The sequence below is a fragment of the Strongylocentrotus purpuratus genome, unplaced genomic scaffold (assembly GCF_000002235.5).
Source record: "Strongylocentrotus purpuratus isolate Spur 01 unplaced genomic scaffold, Spur_5.0 spur5_contig_857, whole genome shotgun sequence".
Lineage (NCBI taxonomy): Eukaryota > Metazoa > Echinodermata > Echinoidea > Camarodonta > Strongylocentrotidae > Strongylocentrotus > Strongylocentrotus purpuratus.
In genome coordinates this window covers 252,531-274,151 of record NW_022145565.1, presented here as the reverse complement: position 1 = coordinate 274,151, position 21,621 = coordinate 252,531, and the positions used below count along the sequence as shown (strand labels likewise).

The following is a 21,621-nucleotide window of genomic DNA, read 5'->3' as shown; positions in this document are numbered from 1 at the left end:
AAAAAGTATATGACGTAGCGATGAAAGATCACGGGTTGGTTTCTCACGGGTTGAGGCGCAATAATTATAGTTAGGTGCTCGGCCCCGCTCGGCCCATATCAAACGAACACATCTCCAAATAAAAGCCATGGTTTTACATAATTCACACACACTTATACCTAAGATTATATTGTTTTGAAATAAATATTCATCAAGAGTCAATAAGGAATGATATCGATTAATGATAAAGATCTACATTTCTGTTTTTGCGTATGAAATTTGAGCACTTTGGTTGCTCCTGAGTAAGCGCGACGTGCGTGTCGAAACGACCTGAATGTTTGTTTATTGTATTTGTGCACAGACTGTGTAAAAATAGCGTGTATGCAGCTAGCGATTTGTGATACGGGAAGACGGGCGCACATAGAATCAGTGTTCCGGCAGAATTTTAAGACGACAGAACCATTTTGGCGTAACTATTTCTCTCCACAAAGGAATTGTTGATTTACAAGAGAACTCAAGATGGTGGAAGGAACAGCATCATGCATCAAATATTTGATGTTCATCTTCAACTTCATTTTTTTCGTAAGTATTTTTACTTGTTAATGTTATGGCTTTGCTAGATTTTATGTTACGATACTGAGTCAGTGATACCGTACTGACTATCTGGACTGTAGACCTACAATGTAGCTAGAGCCTAGGTCTAGATTATAACAGTAGAAGTCTATCAGTGATACTCTTACCAGGAAGCTGTAATGAATGGAGATACCGTCTCGAAAGAATTTTCCGAGGGAAAATTATTCAAGATTAACCTGGCTTAACAAAAAGAAATGTAACCCTCTCCAGCCATCATTTCCATCAACAGCTGTCTATATCAATGCACAGTCCCTCTCTGGCATTCCAAATAGTACGAAATGTTACGCAACGCCATCTGCTTCCCTAAGTTCTCTATTCACTCGTTTGCAAAAATATGCAAGCATCGGGCTTTGAAGCCATGCGTGGCACCGACAAATTAAGTCATGTTCATGGAAGATGTATTTAGCTATAACATATAAAATGCAGAATTCAAAACATATGACCAATGCAACTTTCTATTAGACTCTAGTCATCAAATGCGTTTTCCGTTCTCGGATAGCTCTACTAAAGACATGGCCATTTTAACCAGCGAAATCGACCAAGGAAATCATGAGTTAGAGCGAATGAAAGATTTTCATAATCATGATTTTCTCATCTAATTATTGACATTTTCCGAAAATTTCCGAAATTTGTACATAGCTAGGAAGGTAGTCCAAAGGTTTATCTTCCTAAAGAACTAAATGAAATTGTGTTATATGTTTGCGCATTTATTGATTTAGGGCTAGAAGTTGTCAAGTTAGCACCACTATTCACCCAAAGTACGGGCCGGCAAAGCAAAAGCCTCCGTGCTCGCTGGGCTGGGCTGTGTGTGGAAAGGGAGGACTTAGTGCTACTAGGGAGCTGTAAGGTTTTGGAGGGGGATTAAGGGGATTACGGTAGGGGAAACAAAAGACGCGCGGTGCCACGGATGACTTCAAAGGGGCCTCTTGGACGGGATCTCCATTCATTACAGCTTCCTGCTCTTACTAGTGATACTGATACTTTCTTTCAGTTTCACAGCACGGCCCTAATTGCCTTGGCTCAGCTCAGTCTTAGTGTCTGAGTTAGACCGAAAATTTCAGTCTCTTTCGTTCGTTAGCCTGTGATTTGGGTAGGGTTGGTTCCTCTCTTTAGAGACAGAAACCGACCATAGGCGCTCTTGTGCGGGTTTGGTGGAGTGGATCTCACCATTCCCAAATAGGCCTACTATATTTTACCGAATGCATATGCATTTGATTTTGAAAATTAGGTCTAGAATCTAGGCTATTAGGTCTATATATCGGTTCCATTTACCAACTTGACTGAACTAATCTGTTTAATGGTCCCTATTCAGGAAACTATTGTATGGTCAAAATCGACATCCATGTTGAAAATCTTGCAGCCGTTTTTGAAACTCTTGCTGCGCATGGCATCAAGGCAACATGATTATGAAGGAAAAACTGTGATATCGTCATTACGAACTCGTAGCTTGTGCACAGTTTTTCCTTCTTAATCATTTCATAAGCTCCTAGTAACTCATTTCTGCACTTTGGACAGAAATAACCGTCTGGTATGGGGAATTCTTTGATAAAACTGGCATTTGTCAACCTTCCCCATACACAGACGATACCCTTTATTAGGGTGTCTGAACGAATTTTCAATTTGGGATCATTTTTCACCATTTTTGTTGGACCGAAAGCTTCAGTCTCTATCCCGTCGGTTGTTCCACTGAGACTACGTCTGGCTCCACTAGACCTCCGGTTATAGAGACTGAACGATCGCCTATGCCAGCCTATGTTGAAGATATCACGGCTAGATTTTAGCCGTTAGGCCCCTCCCACAAACATGAACAAACTTGCCACGGCCGTATTGTTATGCCCCCAAAATCCCCCAAAATGTCATTTTACCTCGTGCATATCCAATTTTACATTAGGCCTAGGCTATAATACATCGGTGCGCCATCTACACGTTCGTAATGGCGTTATCACAGTTTTTCCTTCATAATCATTTTTGCCTTCGGCGTAGACTAGAAGGGATGAGATTGACGGCAGCGAGAGTTTAACACGGCTTGCAAGATTTTCAACATGGATGTCGATTTTGACCCATAATTTCCTTAAAAGGGACCATTAAACGGATTATTTCAATCAAGTTAGTAAGTGGAACCGATGTATTATAGCCTAGGTCTAATGTAAAATTGGATATGCAAGAGGTAAAATGACATTTTGGGGGATTTTGGGGGCATAACAATACGGCCGTGGCAAGTTTGTTCATGTTTGTGGGAGGGGCCTAACGGCTAAAATCTAGCCGTGATATCTTCAACATAGGCTGGCATAGGCGATCGTTCAGTCTCTATAACCGGAGGTCTAGTGGAGCCAGACGTAGTCTCAGTGGAACAACCGACGGTATAGAGACTGAAGCTTTCGGTCTACATTTTTGTTTGCTATTTGAATTAAAAATGTAATCAGAATAATACATTTCAAATTTCAAGTCTCACCTATGTTTCTATCAAAAGATACAGCCCCTCCAAAACGCTGCAATATTCATAAGATTTTGCTCAGAATCGACGAAAAAGACGTACACGCAGAGTTATGTTGTTTTGCTAAATTTAGCCAAACAGCTGTATCGCGCGATATGCAAGCGTATGCATAGCGTACGCATGTCATGCGCAACTTGCAGCTTGAGCCACGCTGTCTCCGCGATCATGTGCCATTGACTAGTATGGCTAGCCGTTCGCGCCATAGAACCCAGAAGTGAATACACGTTATAGTCAATGGCAATATCGCGGAGACAACGTGCACAAACATAAAATACAAATATACGAATGAGGAACCAGCAAGAAAGAACAATTAAGTCTTGTGTGCGACAATTTTAACCTATAACACCTAACAACTAACACCTAACATCTAACACCTGATTGCATATATAAAAACTAATAAAATACTATTCACAAAAACGTAATTGTTTGTATCTTCTTTTAAATGTATTCAGAGTTGGGCTTGATTTAACGTTAGGAGGTAACTCATTCCATAAAATTGGTCCTTTAAAGAAAATTGAATTTTTAGAGACAGAAGTTTTGATAAGTGGTAAATGAAAATGAGATGATTGTCTAGTTATATATGAATGTACTTCAAAATTTAAAATCAATTTGTTTGATAGACTAGGAGGAATAATACCTTTATGACATAAAAACATAAATATAACAATATAATAGTCATTCAATTCAAATACATTAAAAAATTTAAAACTGACAAAAATAGGTTTTGTATGGGCAAGATAATGGGATCCTGAGATAATATGTATTGCCTTCTTTTGTAATTTATATAATCTATTCATACAATAATCATTTGAATTGGCCCAAACAATATTGCAATAATTCAATTGTGATAAAAACAATGCATTGTATATCATTAATAAAATCTTATAGGGAATTGTTTTAATTTGTATAAAATACCAACTACTTTTGAGAGTTTATTACAAATTGCTTCAATATGAACGTGCCATGACATTTTATAATCAATTTGAATTCCTAGAAATGTCAATGAACTACAACGCTGTACAACATTTCCATTAATCTTTACTTCAATATTATCTGTTCTAATGTTTTTGTTTGTAAAAATTATATAATTAGTTTTCTTTACATTTAAGATTAATTTATTAATATTCAACCATTGAGAAATGTTTTGAAGCTCATCATTAAATCGTATCACTAATCTATCTACATCGTTATCTGACAAAAATACACTTGAATCATCGGCATACAATATACATTGTAATATTTGTGAAGCCTGAGTAATATCATTCATGTATACAAGAAATAATAAGGGTCCTAATATCGAGCCTTGAGGCACTCCACATCATATGGTTTTAAAGTCAGATTCAATGTTATTAAAAAGAACAATTGTTTTCGGTTTATTAAATAGCATTCAAACCATTTTAACAAAACACCTCGTATTCCATAATTGAACAATTTATCTAAGAGAATTTTGTGATCCAACGTATCAAATGCCTTACTAAGATCGAGAAATATTCCTAACATAATTTGTTTAATATCTAAGGCATTTGAAACTTTAAAAACAAAATCAATTAGTGCAGAGGATGTGGAGTGACCAGCTCTAAAACCATATTGACTATCCGATAATAAATTACATTGGTTCAAAAAATATATCAATCTATTATAAAAACATTTTTCTAAGATTTTTGAAAATAATGGCAAGACTGATATTGGTCGATAATTACTCATTGTATCGAATGATCCATTTTTATATACAGGAATAACTTTTGCTATTTTTAACTTTTCCGGAAAAATACCTTGATTCATAGATTCATTAAAGATATGACACAGCGGATAGCATATAATGTGAACAGCCCTTTTAACGATGACAATATCAATTTCATCATAACCAGTGCTTGATTTGCTAATACCTTTATGGCTTGCACAGGGGGGGGGGGGGGGGGGGGGGAAGGGGGAGGAGAATTACTATCTATTTTGCCTGAAAATGTTCCCCTCATTTTTCTCTATCTAGATCTAATCTAGTAATATTATAGACTTGAGTTATTAGTTAGTCTACTTACAGTTTGATGTTTGAAAACATGATGGAAATGAAGTAAAACTGGATGGTTAGTGATATAGAATAAATGGTAATGATGATGACCACTGTTTTACTTACGGTGCGGTGAAATGTATGAAATGAACAGGATGATGAAAGGAAGAAAGACAATACATTCACGGACATTAACCTTATATTATGTAGTACTCAGCTACTCCGAACTCCCGGGTCTTGAGGTGAACCGGGAGTTGCATGATTTGAGAAGCTAGGTGATTCTGGAGTATGTGTGTTTGTATCATCAGCAAAATCCAGAATGTGGAGACAGTCCGTGGCCGGGACGCTTACAGGCACGTCCCCGAGAGGGTGGCGATGGATGGACGCGTAAGCGCATCCGAGATGCATACATACACTGTAGTGTGAATCCTGGCATGCTGATAAAATATCCGCCTGGTTACACATGTACATGTACTTACTTACGCGTCCACGAAAGGGTACAAGAAATTGGCATACTAAATGCCATTTTACAACAGAGAGTAAAATAGATTTACTTCATATAATTTCAAAAGAACGTGGAAAATCATTATAAAACATCAAAATATAGCGACTTACTTTCAGCAATTTACATTGTGATAGCTTTGGCCTGTAGACTGTAGTGTAACCTGTTGGTACTAGAATGTGATGCCTCAGTGAGTAGTGCAGCATTGAGATGTGATAATGTGAGATGTGTATTCAATTATCTTAGAGAATGTAAAACTTGATAATTTCTCCATGAACTGAAATACAATTCTGTAGGTACAACACAAATGTACATGTATAGGGTCTAGTCATTGGAAACGAAATCTTGTTCACAAGGTTGATCTTGGGTTAATCTGTGAAGCCAGGTACATTCACACTTAAATTGTATTGATCTTTAAAGCCCCACTGTACTACTTGTAGCTACTTGCTCCGTCTATATAGCAAACAATGCCTAATCGGTGACCATTGGTCCCCCATGATCCTCTTTGTCTTATGTTAATTGAGAGCTGAGTTGATAAGATAACCACCTGTCAGTGGGCACCCTGGGTGGTCTTATCCCTCCTAGCCAAACTAGTACAGACGGTCTTTAATGGTTCTTTCTGCAGTGTACAGTATGTACTGTAAGAATGATCAAGAGAATGATAGTCCATAATGTGTACAGTGTATCACTATGAACATGACAGACAAAGAAAGCGGACAAAATATACAGTTCCTCAGGTACATGTAGACAAAGGAACATCCCGTCACTGCTATTATGTAAAAAGGTGAATATGCATGTGACACCTGTTCTACACATTTTTACATAATAGCAGTGAAGGGATGTTCCGTTGTCTACCTGAGGAACTGTATATTTTGTCCGCTTTCTTTGTCAGTCATGTTCATAGTGTATGTACATTGTATTTGACTGTAGTAGTTGAAAGGCTTCCACACTTCCTGAATACAAATTTATCATGACAGATTTCTCTTGGAATAACTCTTCATTCATGGAATGTAAACACCAATGCTTTACACTGTATCTCTAATGTTAATTCCTTATTAACTGTGGTTGACACGTAATGTACATGTACGTGTAGGAAGTACATGTATGACTGTAACCACAGGCCACCAGTCAGCAGGATTCTCTAGCAGCATCCCAAAGGCATTGATTTGGAATTCGTGATCAAAAAATAGAAAAGTTGACAAAATTGGACATGACCAAAGTACATGATTACCTTGTAGTTGTACTGAATGGTGTACATTTTGTTCTGCGCAAAGATTCAATCAGTTGCTTTTAGTAATTTTGGCCATTACATGAAGTGGGTTATTGATGTAGACAAATGCTCATGACCCTTTACAGCTCATATGTATGTTATTACCAAAGGAAAAATGAAACCAGTCAGTCACTCAATAGTGTCTTACAGTAAGAAAGTAAACAGGTTTCCTTGCATATTTTGAATACTGCATGTTCACTGTAGGACATTGTTATTAACATTTAAATTTCACCAATACTGAGATCACAATACTGAGAACATAAAAGGTGTACATGTACATGTACAGTTGTACATCTTTACATTTGTCCGTGACATATTCATAATTCTTAAGTATAAGTTCTACAAATTTGATGTTGGCTGCAAATGTAGTCCCTTTAAAATACTTGTAATAAACAACCTTCAATATATGGAGAAGCTACCTACAGTGCATTAACTCAAAATACAATTGCTCTTGATTTTCAGAAAGGTATTATATTGGTACCCATTATTGTAAGTGGTTTTAAGCACAAATTAGTACACTATTAAACCACATGTTGTACTTGACTGAGCTAGCTAGGGATTGTAAGCCTGTGTATCGACCAGTGTGTAATATGAATGTGGTCTGTTTACAATGCTTCATTGATCACCTGTGGAGAGCCTAGGATTACCAACCAATAAAATTGATTTTTGTACAATGGTACAATTTTCATATATTACAATTACAAATTAGTATGTATGTATACATATTCACAGAGTGCAATTGTTAACAGGAAAAGTCAACTGCACAAATTCATACATTATCTACAATGTATGTTTATGGAAAATTAAATTCCAATAAAATGTCAATGATGTTTCATGTTTTTCACTATTGTATTTTTCTCTAAGTTTTTATGTTGTATATATATTGGTTTCATGTAATTGGGATCATGTTTACAAGTTTTACCAATTCTATTTATGATCCCACCACATTAACATTAATCATCTTTTCTTCCTTGTATATTTGTTTGTTACATGTTATTGTTTAAATATATTTTTTTGTCATGCTTTATATATGTTTTTGAAATGAAGATTTGGAAATAAATTCAATTCAATTAAGTATGTATCTTGTAAACTTCATTAAAGGTGGTGGGGGAGGGGGTTGGGGAGGGAGTAATTTAGTTACTACAATACATTGTACATGTACATGTAGTTTAGTGAAGCTGCACATGTACATGCACATGTATTTTAATAATCTTTCCATACCTTGGCATCGCTCTAAAATGATCCAAATGTTAAATTCCATGGCAATGGCGATGGCAATGGCGATGGCAATGGCGATGGCAATGGATGCAGAATGCATTCAAAGCTCTTGCACCAGGATCAATTTTATGCATTTCATGCACGTACAGTAACTGGGATCCGGAGTGCATTTCAACGGGAAACAAGGACAAATTGCTCTAAAATGATATGCTAAAGTGAAGTGCGGGCTGGTACTTGAGTTGTTTATGTCCAATGGTGCAGTATGTTACCAGCATAAAAATGCGAGACTTTGAATACAAACACTTTTAAGAGGCCAACACACACCCACCCACCCACACACCTACTAAAGTGGTAATGTTGTATGTATAGCCAGATTGCCATCTACAGCTTGGCAGTTCACCCATGACTGTTTAAACATACATTTACTGTATGCATGACTTTGAGAAAATAATAATTAAAATGAGTATTATCATATAAATGAGAGAGAATCTCTAGGTTGCTCATGTGCAACAAACCATGAGATGCTTTACTCATTGGACTGTCGGTGTTCATCACAGTCTTTCGATTTTGATTTTGATGTAATATTTGAGTTTTATTTTGTTTCATTATGCATGATTTATGGTGGTAGGTTTTAGTAATTCATATTTTGATCGTACATTGACTTTGTAAATTGAGCAATTTCAACTGAATGTTCTTTTATTGCAATAAACTGAATCAATTTAATTCAATTCAACTCGTATGATCTATTTAAAGTATTTGGCAATAGATATTATGAAGTACAGCCTGATTTAAAAAATGCACTACCGGTAATATGACAAAAGTGATGAATTTTATCGGAAGGAAAATAGAGAATAAAACAAGAAGTGATACATTTAAATGACCAACAAAACAAGAGAAAAAAAAGAGGAAGAAGCAGAAGTCAAGGACATTATGTTTGTGTAAACCCTGGCCTGTATTTACAGAATGAGGTCATGACTATTCTTTTACTCTTAGAAGGTCCGTCTACTGACTATAAGATAAGGCTGTGTGTTCACAGATAACTGAAGTTAAAAGATTAACGTGTTGAATACTATTTGACAGAATAGCATCGATGACAACAATATGTAGAAAAAGAAAAGAAGTAAAGAACACACTCACTTGTACATGTACAATTCATTGGTAGACCCATCTGTGTAACAGTTGTGTCCGACAGTATTTAGCTTGACATTGACCTTGTTGTGGTCAGGTGACAGAGTTTACACTTGATCCTTCTACTTCAATATGTGAATAACATCTGTTTTTACTCAGTTTCGCACATATGTTGGAATTTTGGGTGGAATATTTTGATTCAGGTTTGCCAGTTACATGTACATGTACAGGACTAGTGCATGACATCTAATACAGGCAATCTATACAACAAACACAATATATAGTACATGTAGTTTGTTCTTATTTATGAAGTCTATTTAATAGAGGCAGATGCATGGGTTAGATGAAGATGTACATGTAAATGTATATTTTGATCTTTATTTCATATTTAAAAATCCTAATATTGTATTCTTCTGGAATCTGGATGTTCCTATTTTAGTTCTGCACTGTACATACATGTATTCATGTAAATGGATGTAATTGATTTTTTAAAGTTAATTCAAAAATTCAAACTGGCTATCGGGTTGGTTCTAATACATGTATGTAATATCAAAAATCAAATACAACTTAACCTATAAAAGATTGGCAATATCAGAAGAATAATTTAAAATATGTTGTGAATGCATAAAGTTGTAAACAGCAATCCATGAAAATCATATTACAGCATATACAGTACATTTACGTACATTGTACATGTGTATTGTCTAGACATACATGTACATGTAAGTACAGTGTATTCATTTTGTTGCAACACAACTATCTGTATGTCTGAAGTACAAGTACAAGAACATGTATGTACAGTAAATCAAGAAATGCTTTTTTTTTGTAGGAATCATAGAATATCTTTGCTGAAAAACAGTAACATGAATTTTTCAGAAGGGCTGATTTTTGTCATTGTTTTGCTTGATACAGACTTGCAATGTAATTTGATTAGAAATTAAACTAATCAAAGTTTTATATTTCCATTTTTTAATTTTTTTTTGCAATGCAGATCTTTGGTCTTGGTATCATCGTTGGAGGAAGTCTGACATTGACTCTCTACAGTGAGTATGTAGACTTCACTGGTAATACAGGCACAGCTATACCTATAGCTCTCATCTGTATTGGTGTCTTCATATTCCTGACTGGATTCTTTGGATGCTGCGGAGCAGTCAAGGAGAACTACTGCATGCTGGGAACGGTCAGTATTCTCAGCTAATAAAAACTACATGTATTTTGACTCATGATTCTCATACATATATAGGAAGTCCACCCTGATATCAGTTGGTTTTAATAAAAGCAGAAAATGAGAGAAAAATGTCAATTGGCAACTTTTTGACATACACAATTTATCTTGTGAGTTCCCCTTCTAGATACACAAAATTTCATTTTTCTGCTTTTGTTTTTAATCCCACTCAATATAAGAGCGGGCTTCCCCTTTAAAAAAATACAAGTGTTAAGAAATCGCTTTTATCACAATATTTTTTAAAAACATCCTGTTTCTTCTTCTCTTTGAGTCATTTTATGTAGAGTGCTTTTGATAAATACTTTTATGATACATGCTTTTATCATGGCATTTCATGTAATCTTGGGGTTATTTTATGATTGTTCATCTCTATAGTATGCTTTCATCATGGTCCTTCTTCTAATCTTGGAGCTTGCTGCCGGTATCTCTGGCTATGTCCTTCGTGATGACATTGATAAGCTGGTCGATGACAACATGACTGACCTTCAGAAGGAGTATAACTCATCTACTTCAACGCAACAACTCTTTGATAACATGCAGAAGAATGTAAGTACCCTACCTGCAAGACATTCTGCATTGCATTCATGTTTTTCCTGGACAGCGGAGGGGGAATGTGTTTTCCCTTAATCTGTTACATACAGAAACCAATGCTCCCTGTATTAAGCCTATGGGACTTTGACAATACAGGGGTCAATGGGCTAATGAGAGACTATTGGAAGCATTGAAACAATCTCAGATACTTTCAGCACTCAGGTGTTTTCACTATATATGTAGATCTGCAATATAAATCCTAGAAAGAGCCTTTGACAAGCCATATCCACTGTTTGCCATCTTCATACACTCCCTGTTCTGTACTGCATTGTGCAGTGAAAATATTCTGAAGAACAAAGTCTGGAAGTCATAGAATTTGATTTGTTTACCAAAATACTTAGCGGCACGACTCAGTCTTTGTGATTACAAACCAACCCTCATTTCTCTTTACACACGAGATACAAGGCATACATGTCTGGATATCATTCATGGTAGCTGATTTTACACAAAGAACAGAGTTGCAATCCTGCCTTTTTCAGACTTTAAACAAATTTCATTCAAATTATTTTTTGTGCTCAATGTTGTATGAATAATAGATTTTTCATAACAATTTAAAGAACATACATTTTGTAGCTTGAATAAAGACAATTTATCATGTGCATTTTGCACATTTTAAACTAATTTTATAATATTTTTTCATCAACATTCTTGCTTTTAGTGTACCGGTATGCTAATCTTGAGTTCAGGTAATGGATTCCAATTCAATAGAAATTGAATTAAAAGTAATAACTTCTTAATCATGAAGATTATGCATTATAAGACCATTTTATTATCAACACACCACCAGTAATGCTGGTAATGAGCTGAGTGAATTCAGTAGTCAATGGCTTAACTCACTATGGGAACCAACGAATGAATGAATTCAGGATTTATTTATACATTTATTTTGGTTGACATAACCAGAACTCAAGATTATCTTTAATCTAGCTACATGAACAACGTATGTTTGTTGTAAAGGAGATCTGAATCATGTACTCTATTTTGTTACCAATATTTGGTAGCATTTATATTATCATTTATTTGTAATGTTATTGTCATTCTTTTTGTTTTTGTTGAATAAAGATTAAGATTCTTACTTTCATGTTAATATATTGGCAGTATTTCAGGTGTGAAGATGTTTGAGGGTGCACACATGCTATGTTACAGCTCAGAATCATGACCCTGTACAGGGACCTGTTTCACAAAGCCTTTTTTCAATGACAAATGACTAAAATCAGTGACAAATTTGCTGATTTGCAATCAGAAGAAAATATTGCAGTAGCTTATAACTGAAACTGTCATTTGTCACTGATGACAAGTTTTGTGAAACACCCCCTGCTGCGCTTCTCTTACAATATCAATGTAGTTCCATTCACACTTTCTTGATATTCATTGGCAGAGCTTTAAAAATATTACTTCTGAAGGAGTAGCATTGATTTCATTTGGTACCATGTTTTACACAATGTACATGCATCCAAAGTGTTTTAGAAGAAAGAAAAGGGAATTCAAAAGTTGACTGTTTAAAATCTCAAACCTCAAACTTCTGAGATGTACAAATGTTCAACTGTATGCAAAATATTAACAACAAGATAAACTGAATAAATATGGATTTCCTTGACAGATACCAAATTTGCAGCAAATACTGTACATGTACATGTATTTCTGGCAATGATAACACATGGTATAGAATGTGGTTTCCATGGCTACTAGACTTGCTAATTTTATTTGAATTACACAATCACTTGAATCTCCAATTAATCAACGCTACCTTTAATAACACTCCTCACCACCGCCCATCTTCCATCACTCTTTGATCAGAGCATGATTTTCAAGTTTTCATAGATTCATGCATGTCCACCAAAGCTCAATATACATGTATGTTGATCTGGCTACTGTAATACCTACTACATTTTCATTCAAACTGTGCTGCATTATGATTTCTCTTGTATGTTGCTCTTACTAACTCTGATGGTTCCATCCATGTATGTAATCTATTATACAATGTTTTTTGCAGTTGCTACATGTACTGTAACTTGTTTAACTATGCTGTATGTTCATTCTAATCATTCACGGTTTTGCACTTTAAAAAAAAAAAACCCTGAACTTACATGCATGCATATAATCTCATAATCATTGCTTTCTATTTTGTTAACCCACATTGCATCATCCTTTCTCATCCATCCATTTCTCATCCATCCATTCTCATCCATCCATTTCTCATCCATCCTTTCTCATCCATCCTTATGATATTCACCTCACACCCTGCTCACACCCACCTCCCACCCTGCTCACACCTGCTTTATCAACCTATTAGTTAGAGTGTTGTGGGAAAGACAACTACACAAAGTGGTTCGGCACCTTCGGCATTAATAAGACAACCGGAGAAAAAAACAACATTGTACCAATGTCATGCTGCATTATTCAAGAAGTTGGCTGTAACATGGATGTGTCTTCTGATCCATATGTAGCACGACAAAAGATATATGTATCCGTAAGTCCAACTACATATTTATTTTCTGGACCTTTATTTTGTATTTCAATGTTTTCTCCCTGTGTTGATCAATGTTTATGTGTATAGCTGGAATGCTGTGGAGTGGATAACTACACTGACTGGATGGGATATAACATGTCTCATCCTGACATGGTCCCAGAGTCATGCTGCATGAAACCTGGTACAGCAGGATGCAATCAAGTTGGCTCAGCTACCTTAGATATCTATACAAAAGTAAGCTCCCATATGGTCAAGTATAACGATTTCTCAATCGTGGAAAGGAGATATAACCTCTCATTATCACTTGGATGTGCTAAAATTTGTTGGTCTCAGGATCTGAGATTCAAGGTTTTTTAATTGATTTTTATTGACTTCATAAGTTATACCAGCCCTCCAACTCTGAAGTGGTAGAAATATATGACGAAAGAAACATTGTTATTTTTATAATTTTTGAATGGAATCTGTAATCATCTCTGAAGACTTTGGCATAAGATTTCTGTATGGTGGCCCTGAAGGGACATCGCGAATAGACTAAATCGTGAAAAATATGCGATTAAATTCACGATATCGTCAATTTTATCGCATATTTTTCACGAAGAAATTCACGAAATTGACGATATCGTGAACTTTATCGTGAACTTTTCACGATGAAATTGACGATATCGTGAATTTTATCGTGAAAAGTTCACGATATAAAGTTCACGATATCGTCAATTTCATCGTGTACTCTATCGTGTACTCTATCGTGTACTCTCCTGACGGGCGCTTCGTAAACAAAACCAGCCCTAGCTGGGGGAGACAGAGAGAAGGAAAAAAGGGAAAGGGAAAGAGAAGATAAAAGGAAAGAAAGAATAAGAAGAAGAAAAGAGGGAAACGGGGGGGGGCGAAGGGCTCTTGCCTCCTCCTCACTCCCCCCCCCCGCGAAAAAAATAAATAAGGAGAGAGAGAAGGGAAAGGGAAAGGGAAAGAAAATATAAAAGGAAAGAAAGGAGAGGAAGAAGGAAAGAGGGAAACGGGGGAAGGGCGAAAGGCTCTTACCTCCCCCCCCCCCCCCCCCCCCGCCAAAAAAATAAATAAGAGAGAGAGAGAGAGAGAGAGAGAAGGGAAAGGGAAAGAAAGAAGAGGAATAAGAGGGAAACAGGGGAAGGGCGAAGGGCTCTTGCCTCCACCCCCCCCCCCCCCGCCAAAAATAAATAAGAGAGAGAAGGGAAAGGGAAAGAAAATATAAAAGGAAAGAAAGAAGAGGAATAAGAAGGAAAGAGGGAAACGGGGGAAGGGCGAAGGGCTCTTGCCTCCTCCCTCCCCACCCCCCGCCAAAAAAATAAATAAGAGATAGAGAGAGAAGGGAAAGGGAAAGGGAAAGAGAAGATAAAAGGAAAGAAAGAAGAGGAAGAAGAAGAAGAAAAGAGGGAAACGGGGGCGAAGGGCTCTTGCATCCCCCCGCCCAAAAAATAAATAAGAGAGAGAGAGAGAGAGAGAGAAGGGAAAGGGAAAGAGAATAAAAAAGGAAAGGAAGAAGAATAAGAAGAAAAGAGGGGCTCTTGCCTCCTCCCCCCCCCCCTCCCGCGCCAACAAATAAATAGGAGAGAGAGAGAGAGATAGAGAGAAGGGAAAGGGAAAGGGAAAGAAAATATAAAAGGAAAGAAAGAAGAAGAAGACGGAAAGAGGGAAACGGGGGAAGGGCGAAAGGCTCTTACCTCCCCCTCCCCCCTCCCGCCATAAAGGGAAAGAGAAGGGAGAGGGAAAGAAAATATAAAAGGAAAGAAAGAAGAGGAAAAAGAATAAGAAAAGAGGGAAACAGGGGCGAAGGGCTCTTGCCTCCTTTCTTTTCTTTCTTTTCCTTTCTTTCCTATTCTCCCTCTTTTTCGTTTTTCTCTTTCTTTCTTCTCTTTCCCTTTCCTTCTCTCTCTCTCTCTCTTATTTATTTTTTGGCGGGGGGCGGGGGGACGAGGCAAAAGCCCTTTGCCCCCGTTTCCCTCTTTTCTTCTTCTTCCTCTTCTTTCTTTCCTTTTATCTTCTCTTTCCCTCTCCCTTTCCCTTCTCTCTCTCTCTCTGATTTATTTTTTGGCGGGGAGGGGGGGGGGGGGAGTGAGGAGGAGGCAAGAGCCCTTCGCCCCCCCCCCCCCCCCCCCGTTTCCCTCTTTTCTTCTTTTTATTCTTTCTTTCCTTTTATCTTCTCTTTCCCTTTCCCTTTTTTCCTTCTCTCTGTCTCCCCCAGCTAGGGCTGGTTTTGTTTACGAAGCGCCCGTCAGGAGAGTACACGATAGAGTACACGATAGAGTACACGATAAAATTGACGATATTGTGAACTTTATAAAATTCACGATATCGTCAATTTCATCGTGAAAAGTTCACGATAAAGTTCACGATATCGTCAATTTCGTGAATTTCTTCGTGAAAAATATGCGATAAAATTGACGATATCGTGAATTTTATCGCATATTTTTCACGATTTAGTCTATTCGCGATGTCCCTTCAGGGCCACCATATTTCTGAATATTCCACAAGTTTATGAAAGTGTAAAATAAACATGGGGACACTTCTAAGAAATCCTTGTTATTAAATGTTTATAGTTCAAGTCCCACTGGTTCCAAGATTTTTTCTGACTTGTTTTTCAATACAGATCGATCAATTGATCTTATTTACTGGGTGTAGCCACACATATGTTTAAATAATTGTTTATAGTTTGTTTATAATTTTATTCATAAGGTTACATTTATTACTTCCTAGTACTACATGTTAATTCAGATGATGTTCATTGAAACTAGTTCAATCTATTTAAAACAATTATTTAACTATCAGATTTGAGCTATTATTATCTCTTTTTATTCTAAGAACATTCTGCATCGGCAACTATTTTGACCTTGTTGGAAGTCTGATTACATGTTTATTTGATGTTATTTCAGCCTTGCTACAATGCACTCAAAGATCTTCTGCTTCGTAACATTGGAATTATTGCTGGAGTAGCCATCGGCATTGCTGTCATCGAGGTGAGTACATCTGACATGTTCTTACATTAAAGTTTGTGTGGGGTCTGTTCAACATAGCACCAACTAAGGCATTCAAAACCATGATTGTCTGAAGAAAAGCAAATTATTTGGAAAGGTGAAATGAAGTGCTTCGCCAATATATAAAGAGGAGAAGTATTAATTACTATAACAAGCACATTACTACAATTTTTTTTCTGGGGGGGGGGGATACCGGACGGGTTGTGGGGGCATCTTTGTTATAGAGTGTGGGAAGTCTCCATATTGAACAGTATATATGATTTACATCATTATGAATGTTTCATATTCTAATTTAGTGGAATATTAAGAAATCAAAACATTGGACCATATGGAACAAGAATGAAAACTTCTAGATCTGACACGGATCACAACAGTATAAAGTGTGTGTACACATGGTTTTCTTGAATAAATATTTATATCATTAGTTGTAAAACATAAATTGTGACATACTACTATCAAATGATGGTTACGTCCATGTTGTAATGCAAAGATGGTGATGAATACCGGTAATAGAAAAAGGTAAAAGCCGTTAAACTTTGTTGATTTTTGATATTGCTGAAGAGATATTTTATAATTTCTTTTTTGTTTCAGATCTTTGGTATTGCGTTTGGGTGCTGTCTGATGAGAAAGATCAAGAATGAATACGAGACAGTTTAAGATGGCCACCATGGGGGATGTCTGGGGTTTTATCTTAGGCTTTCTACCTTCTCTCATTATCAACCTTTCTCATTATATCTAAGTAACTCTTTTCAAAATCTAAATCTAGAGAAAAAAGCTAATGTTTTGGGAGCCAAGCTCTATCAAAAAGTGTATTTACTTTGCTAATTGATTTAATTAACATGCTATAATTTTGCGTTTGTCACTTTGCATTGAAGAAGGCATACTTTTAGAAATGATCTAAGTTTACAGTACTGCACAAAAAGGGCTTATAATACTGAACACTCATTCTATTTATTGAACTTTGTTGTATACATGTAGGTATTTTTTATGTTGATAATGTTAAAAAGAAATTGCATGTAGAAGAAAAGCAATATTGTTTTGTTCAAACTTAGTTTATTAGAATGTATATAACACTCTGATATTTTTTATTTTTATTTGAAAATAATGATTTGCAAAGAATTTTTTTTATTTGCAGTGTGAATGAAAACTGATATTTACAGATCACTTTGAGTTCTTTAGGATTGAGTTCAAAATAGAAAAATAAAGAAAAAATTTAAGTTGGAAATATATATATAAAAGTGCAAGTAGTAACTGTAAATTGGATATAGTACTGTAATATCTCTTCTTTTGTGTTTGTCTTTGTCACTAAAAAAAAATAAGTTTAAAAGGTGTTCATGTAGAGGGTGGGGAAAGTGTTGGTTTTGGTAAATGTGTAAAGTATATAACATTTTAATTAGTTTATTCTCATTCATTCTAATATGTCTTCTGAAGTTTAGATAATCTGATTCCTTTTCCAAGATTGCTGTAAAATTTAAGAAGTGTACAAGTGAAAGACCATGATAATGTGTCATGTACATGCTTTATTCTCCATTGTAACATATATTTCTTCAAAACTCATCTAAAACACTTGTCGTTCAGTCTTTTGAACATGTACTGTACTTGTATCGTTCGTAAAATTGTAGAAAGAGAGAATTATCGGTAGATGAATTACAGATGGGATGATAATGATTCGGTCTTGTAATTGTTCGCAAAGTTGATGAGGAACAACATGGCTTTGATATTAACAGCATTTTCTTTTTTACTACACGAATCACCGTGCGTTGACTCAGCAGTATATATTTGTGTGTTTGTAAATATGTGTAATATGTGCATGTATTGTTACATAATGAATCATTACCATCATGACAACAATTTTAAAGTTACTGATCAGTTCATATTGCTACTACATAAATACTTATGAAGTTTCACGTTCACTTGGTCAGTTAAGTACTTTTGATCACAATCCTGCAAGTAGTAATCACTACTTCTTTAAAGCATCAGTTAAAACAAATTTTGATTCTCTAAATATGCTTTATACTATTATTACACATAGTACTACTACTACTACTACTACTACTACTACTACTACTACTACTACTACTACTACTACTACTACTTCCCTGTACTTATACTACCAGTACTCCTCCTCTTCCTCAAGTACTTTGAATGCAGTAACTACATGTATACATGATATTACTGTGAAATGATACACATGTTGCTGGTATACATACCACATTGGTTACACCATGTGCTATGCTAAGATTGCCCCAATAGACAGTTGATATATCAAAAACCACACCTGGTTTTAATGGGTTTCAAATTGAGTCATTTATCAGTGTACACTGCAGTGTCTTGGGTATTTTGATACCTTACCCATACTTAAAATGTTGTTTCAACAGGAATATAGTGCCATCTAAATGTTGTAAATCATCATCGTAATGACTTGTATTAAAGAGGAATTAATGTACATGTATGCTATAAAATGGAACATATTTACGTGTCGAGAATAAGCAGCACATTGTGTTATAGGAAACATCCTCCTTGGCTTGCCGGCCGGCATACCAGCATATCTTAGAGAGTATCATGCATCAACTCAATGGGCTTTCTTTAGAAACCTCACAGAGTTCCATCATGGAGCTAGTGCATTGCTTGCTAATGCATAGGTACCAATACTATAGATCATGTAATGGCCTTGGATAATGTGCACTACGTATGTTAATTGAATGGATACTGTGAGTAAAGATTGAGTACTTTGAGCAATGATATATCATGTACAAATATATATGACACAATGCACATCATATTATTCTATTTTGTAGTTTCACCATCTTTGACTAGATGCTTTTTTCCTAACCAGAAAATTTCTGTTTGAATAGTATTAGAAGTCAACAATGTCTAAAAGGATTTATTCTGTGGTTTCTCAATCATATCGCACTTCTACTCGGTCTCATAAGGAACAATAGCTTGTGTATTTCCTGTAAAGTGAAGCAAATACAATGTAAGGATACTATAGTATAATGTTTTTGGGGAAGTGAAACTACATGTTGTATCGTTGTAAGTAGAGCTGTTGATCAATGGCTGTGAAAGCTTCATGTGTCCTTGTAGCTGTTTGTATACATGTCCTACATGTACATCATCATTGTAATTCTCTCAAGAGCTGGTTTGTTTCAAGTACGTTCTTCATTTGTTCACAACGTATTTCATAATGGTGATATAGAGATGTGCATTCAAAAGCTAACCATTTAAAACATTTATTTTTCATGGCAGGGTTTCTCTAAAAGTGTCAGACTCATAGGAATTGGGTTTTTCTTGTAAGTAACATTAATAGCAAATACATCCTTATACCAAAGACTTGCGTTTTGAAAAAAGTAACCATTACCTAACTCAAGTTTCTATGAAGCCAGCCAGGGCTTTGCTTTTTATAGCAAGGACATATAGCACACATTTCTATTGAAAAATAAGGAAATAGTGTTAGATAGGAATGTTGGAAATACTATTTCCTATCACTTGTGTGTGTAATCATCGAACTGAGGGTATGCAAAAATTTCACAACGCGTAACTCACAAAGAAATGTTTTATATTCTCACTAAATGATGTGATCTATTTTCTTCAGATTTGTCTATCATACTTTTATACAGAATACAAATTATATATGACGAGGGTCTACTATCCACTTTAGAAATCATTATTAGATGTAACATATTTTTCTTTAAATATCTGGTCATTTATACTATGGGAATTCATCTCTTCACATTTATTACTCAACGACTATTGTGACTGCTAATAAACACCAGATTTAGTGTCTCTCTATATCTCTTGTTCATTCTTTCTTTGTTTCGGTGAATGTGTATTTTTTTTTCTTGTCCGAAAGGGTCCTTCATAAATGACATGCTATTACCGGTATGTTGTATATATTGGCTTGTGATATACCAGAGTTAAAACCCTGATGCTTGGCATACAGTCAAGTGTAGCAAAGGAAGTTCGACAGTGATCTAAGCTTTTCCTTTGATAAACATGATGTAGACCTGAACCAAATATCTGTGGAATGATATATAACATCAATCATGGCAAAAACATGGAAGCAATTTAAATGTTGTTTTTTTCTTCTTTGTTTTAATCTCAAATCCACTTGACAAAACAGCCTATTATAACAAATGGAGCAAACAATACAAAACTCTACAATTCTTCACCTGAATGTTCATTCTTAATGAGCAATCAGGGTGGTCTTCCTGTACAGTTTTCCACCTATTAAACTAAAGGAAGGAAAAAGGAATGCTAAAAGCAGAAATGGCTTTTGTTCCCCTCCTCCCCCCCCCCATGTGTATTATTTATTGAAGATACAATATGCTGATTGTATTAACATGTTCAATAGTCAAAGGTAGACTAGACATGTGTTCATAGAGTTGACATTTACCCTTCTTTCAATTTATCAAACAAGGCAACAAGCCTCTATTTGAATATTATCCCAATCATATAGAAAGTTTACTTGGACTTTGGACCCATAGTTTGGGTGTGGATACTGTCGTGTATTTCAAATTCACTGTGTGAATGTGAATGGCTGTGATGTGAGTGCAATAGTATGAAAGTGAGAAAATGGGAGGTTTGGTCACAAGTGTATATCAAATATATCGTCTGGAGTCTGAAGAATATTGTACACTTAAACACAGAGCTAACCTTCTTCTGGCTCTGAGCAGACGATATATGTAGGCAAGTCCAAGATATTTGGTCATATAGTGTTCCATATATTACCTAGTATTGTGGAGTTCTGAACATCAATTGACCAACAACACTTGGTCTGATGAGCTCTGATCAGATATGTGTATACTAAATGGTGCTGATGGTAATGTATGGTACAAGATAGCTTAGACTTGCCTATGAATGTCTGTATGATGTACAGGAACCATCAAGCTAGAAAATGGTTTTCAGCTTAAGAACCAAATACTTGATAACATAATATACATCTGTTTATAAAAACCAATGAGAAAATGTAGAATCCTAGTGAAATCAAATTGCGTGGGCAGACACCAGATGGCAAACAATGAATTGTAAAACCAGAACATTTAAATTTTGCGAGGTTTTTTAAAGGAAAGTTCCATGACCAGAAACAATGGAATCATTA

At 35.8% G+C, this 21,621-nt stretch overlaps 1 protein-coding gene across 1 annotated transcript; it reads left to right on the top strand.

Moving 5' to 3' along the window:
• The first annotated feature begins 300 nt into the window (after positions 1–300).
• On the top strand, positions 301–18,082 carry LOC115919013 (CD63 antigen-like). Its single transcript, XM_030996960.1, has 6 exons — positions 301–561; positions 10,221–10,409; positions 10,830–11,000; positions 13,603–13,749; positions 16,422–16,505; positions 17,115–18,082. Exons 1-6 carry the CDS (start codon positions 499–501, stop codon positions 17,178–17,180), a joined length of 720 nt encoding a protein of 239 aa, XP_030852820.1. The 5' UTR covers positions 301–498; the 3' UTR covers positions 17,181–18,082.
• The last annotated feature ends 3,539 nt before the right edge of the window (positions 18,083–21,621 follow it).

What these genes read in the sequence shown, in the direction of transcription:
- LOC115919013 (XM_030996960.1), top strand. Translation starts at nt 499, where the DNA reads ATGGTGGAAGGAACAGCATCATGCATCAAATATTTGATGTTCATCTTC. An exon ending in ACTACTGCATGCTGGGAACG is followed by an intron (nt 10,410 to 10,829) that starts GTCAGTATTCTC and finishes TCATCTCTATAG; the next exon opens with TATGCTTTCATCATGGTCCT. An exon ending in TCGGCATTGCTGTCATCGAG is followed by an intron (nt 16,506 to 17,114) that starts GTGAGTACATCT and finishes TTTTTGTTTCAG; the next exon opens with ATCTTTGGTATTGCGTTTGG.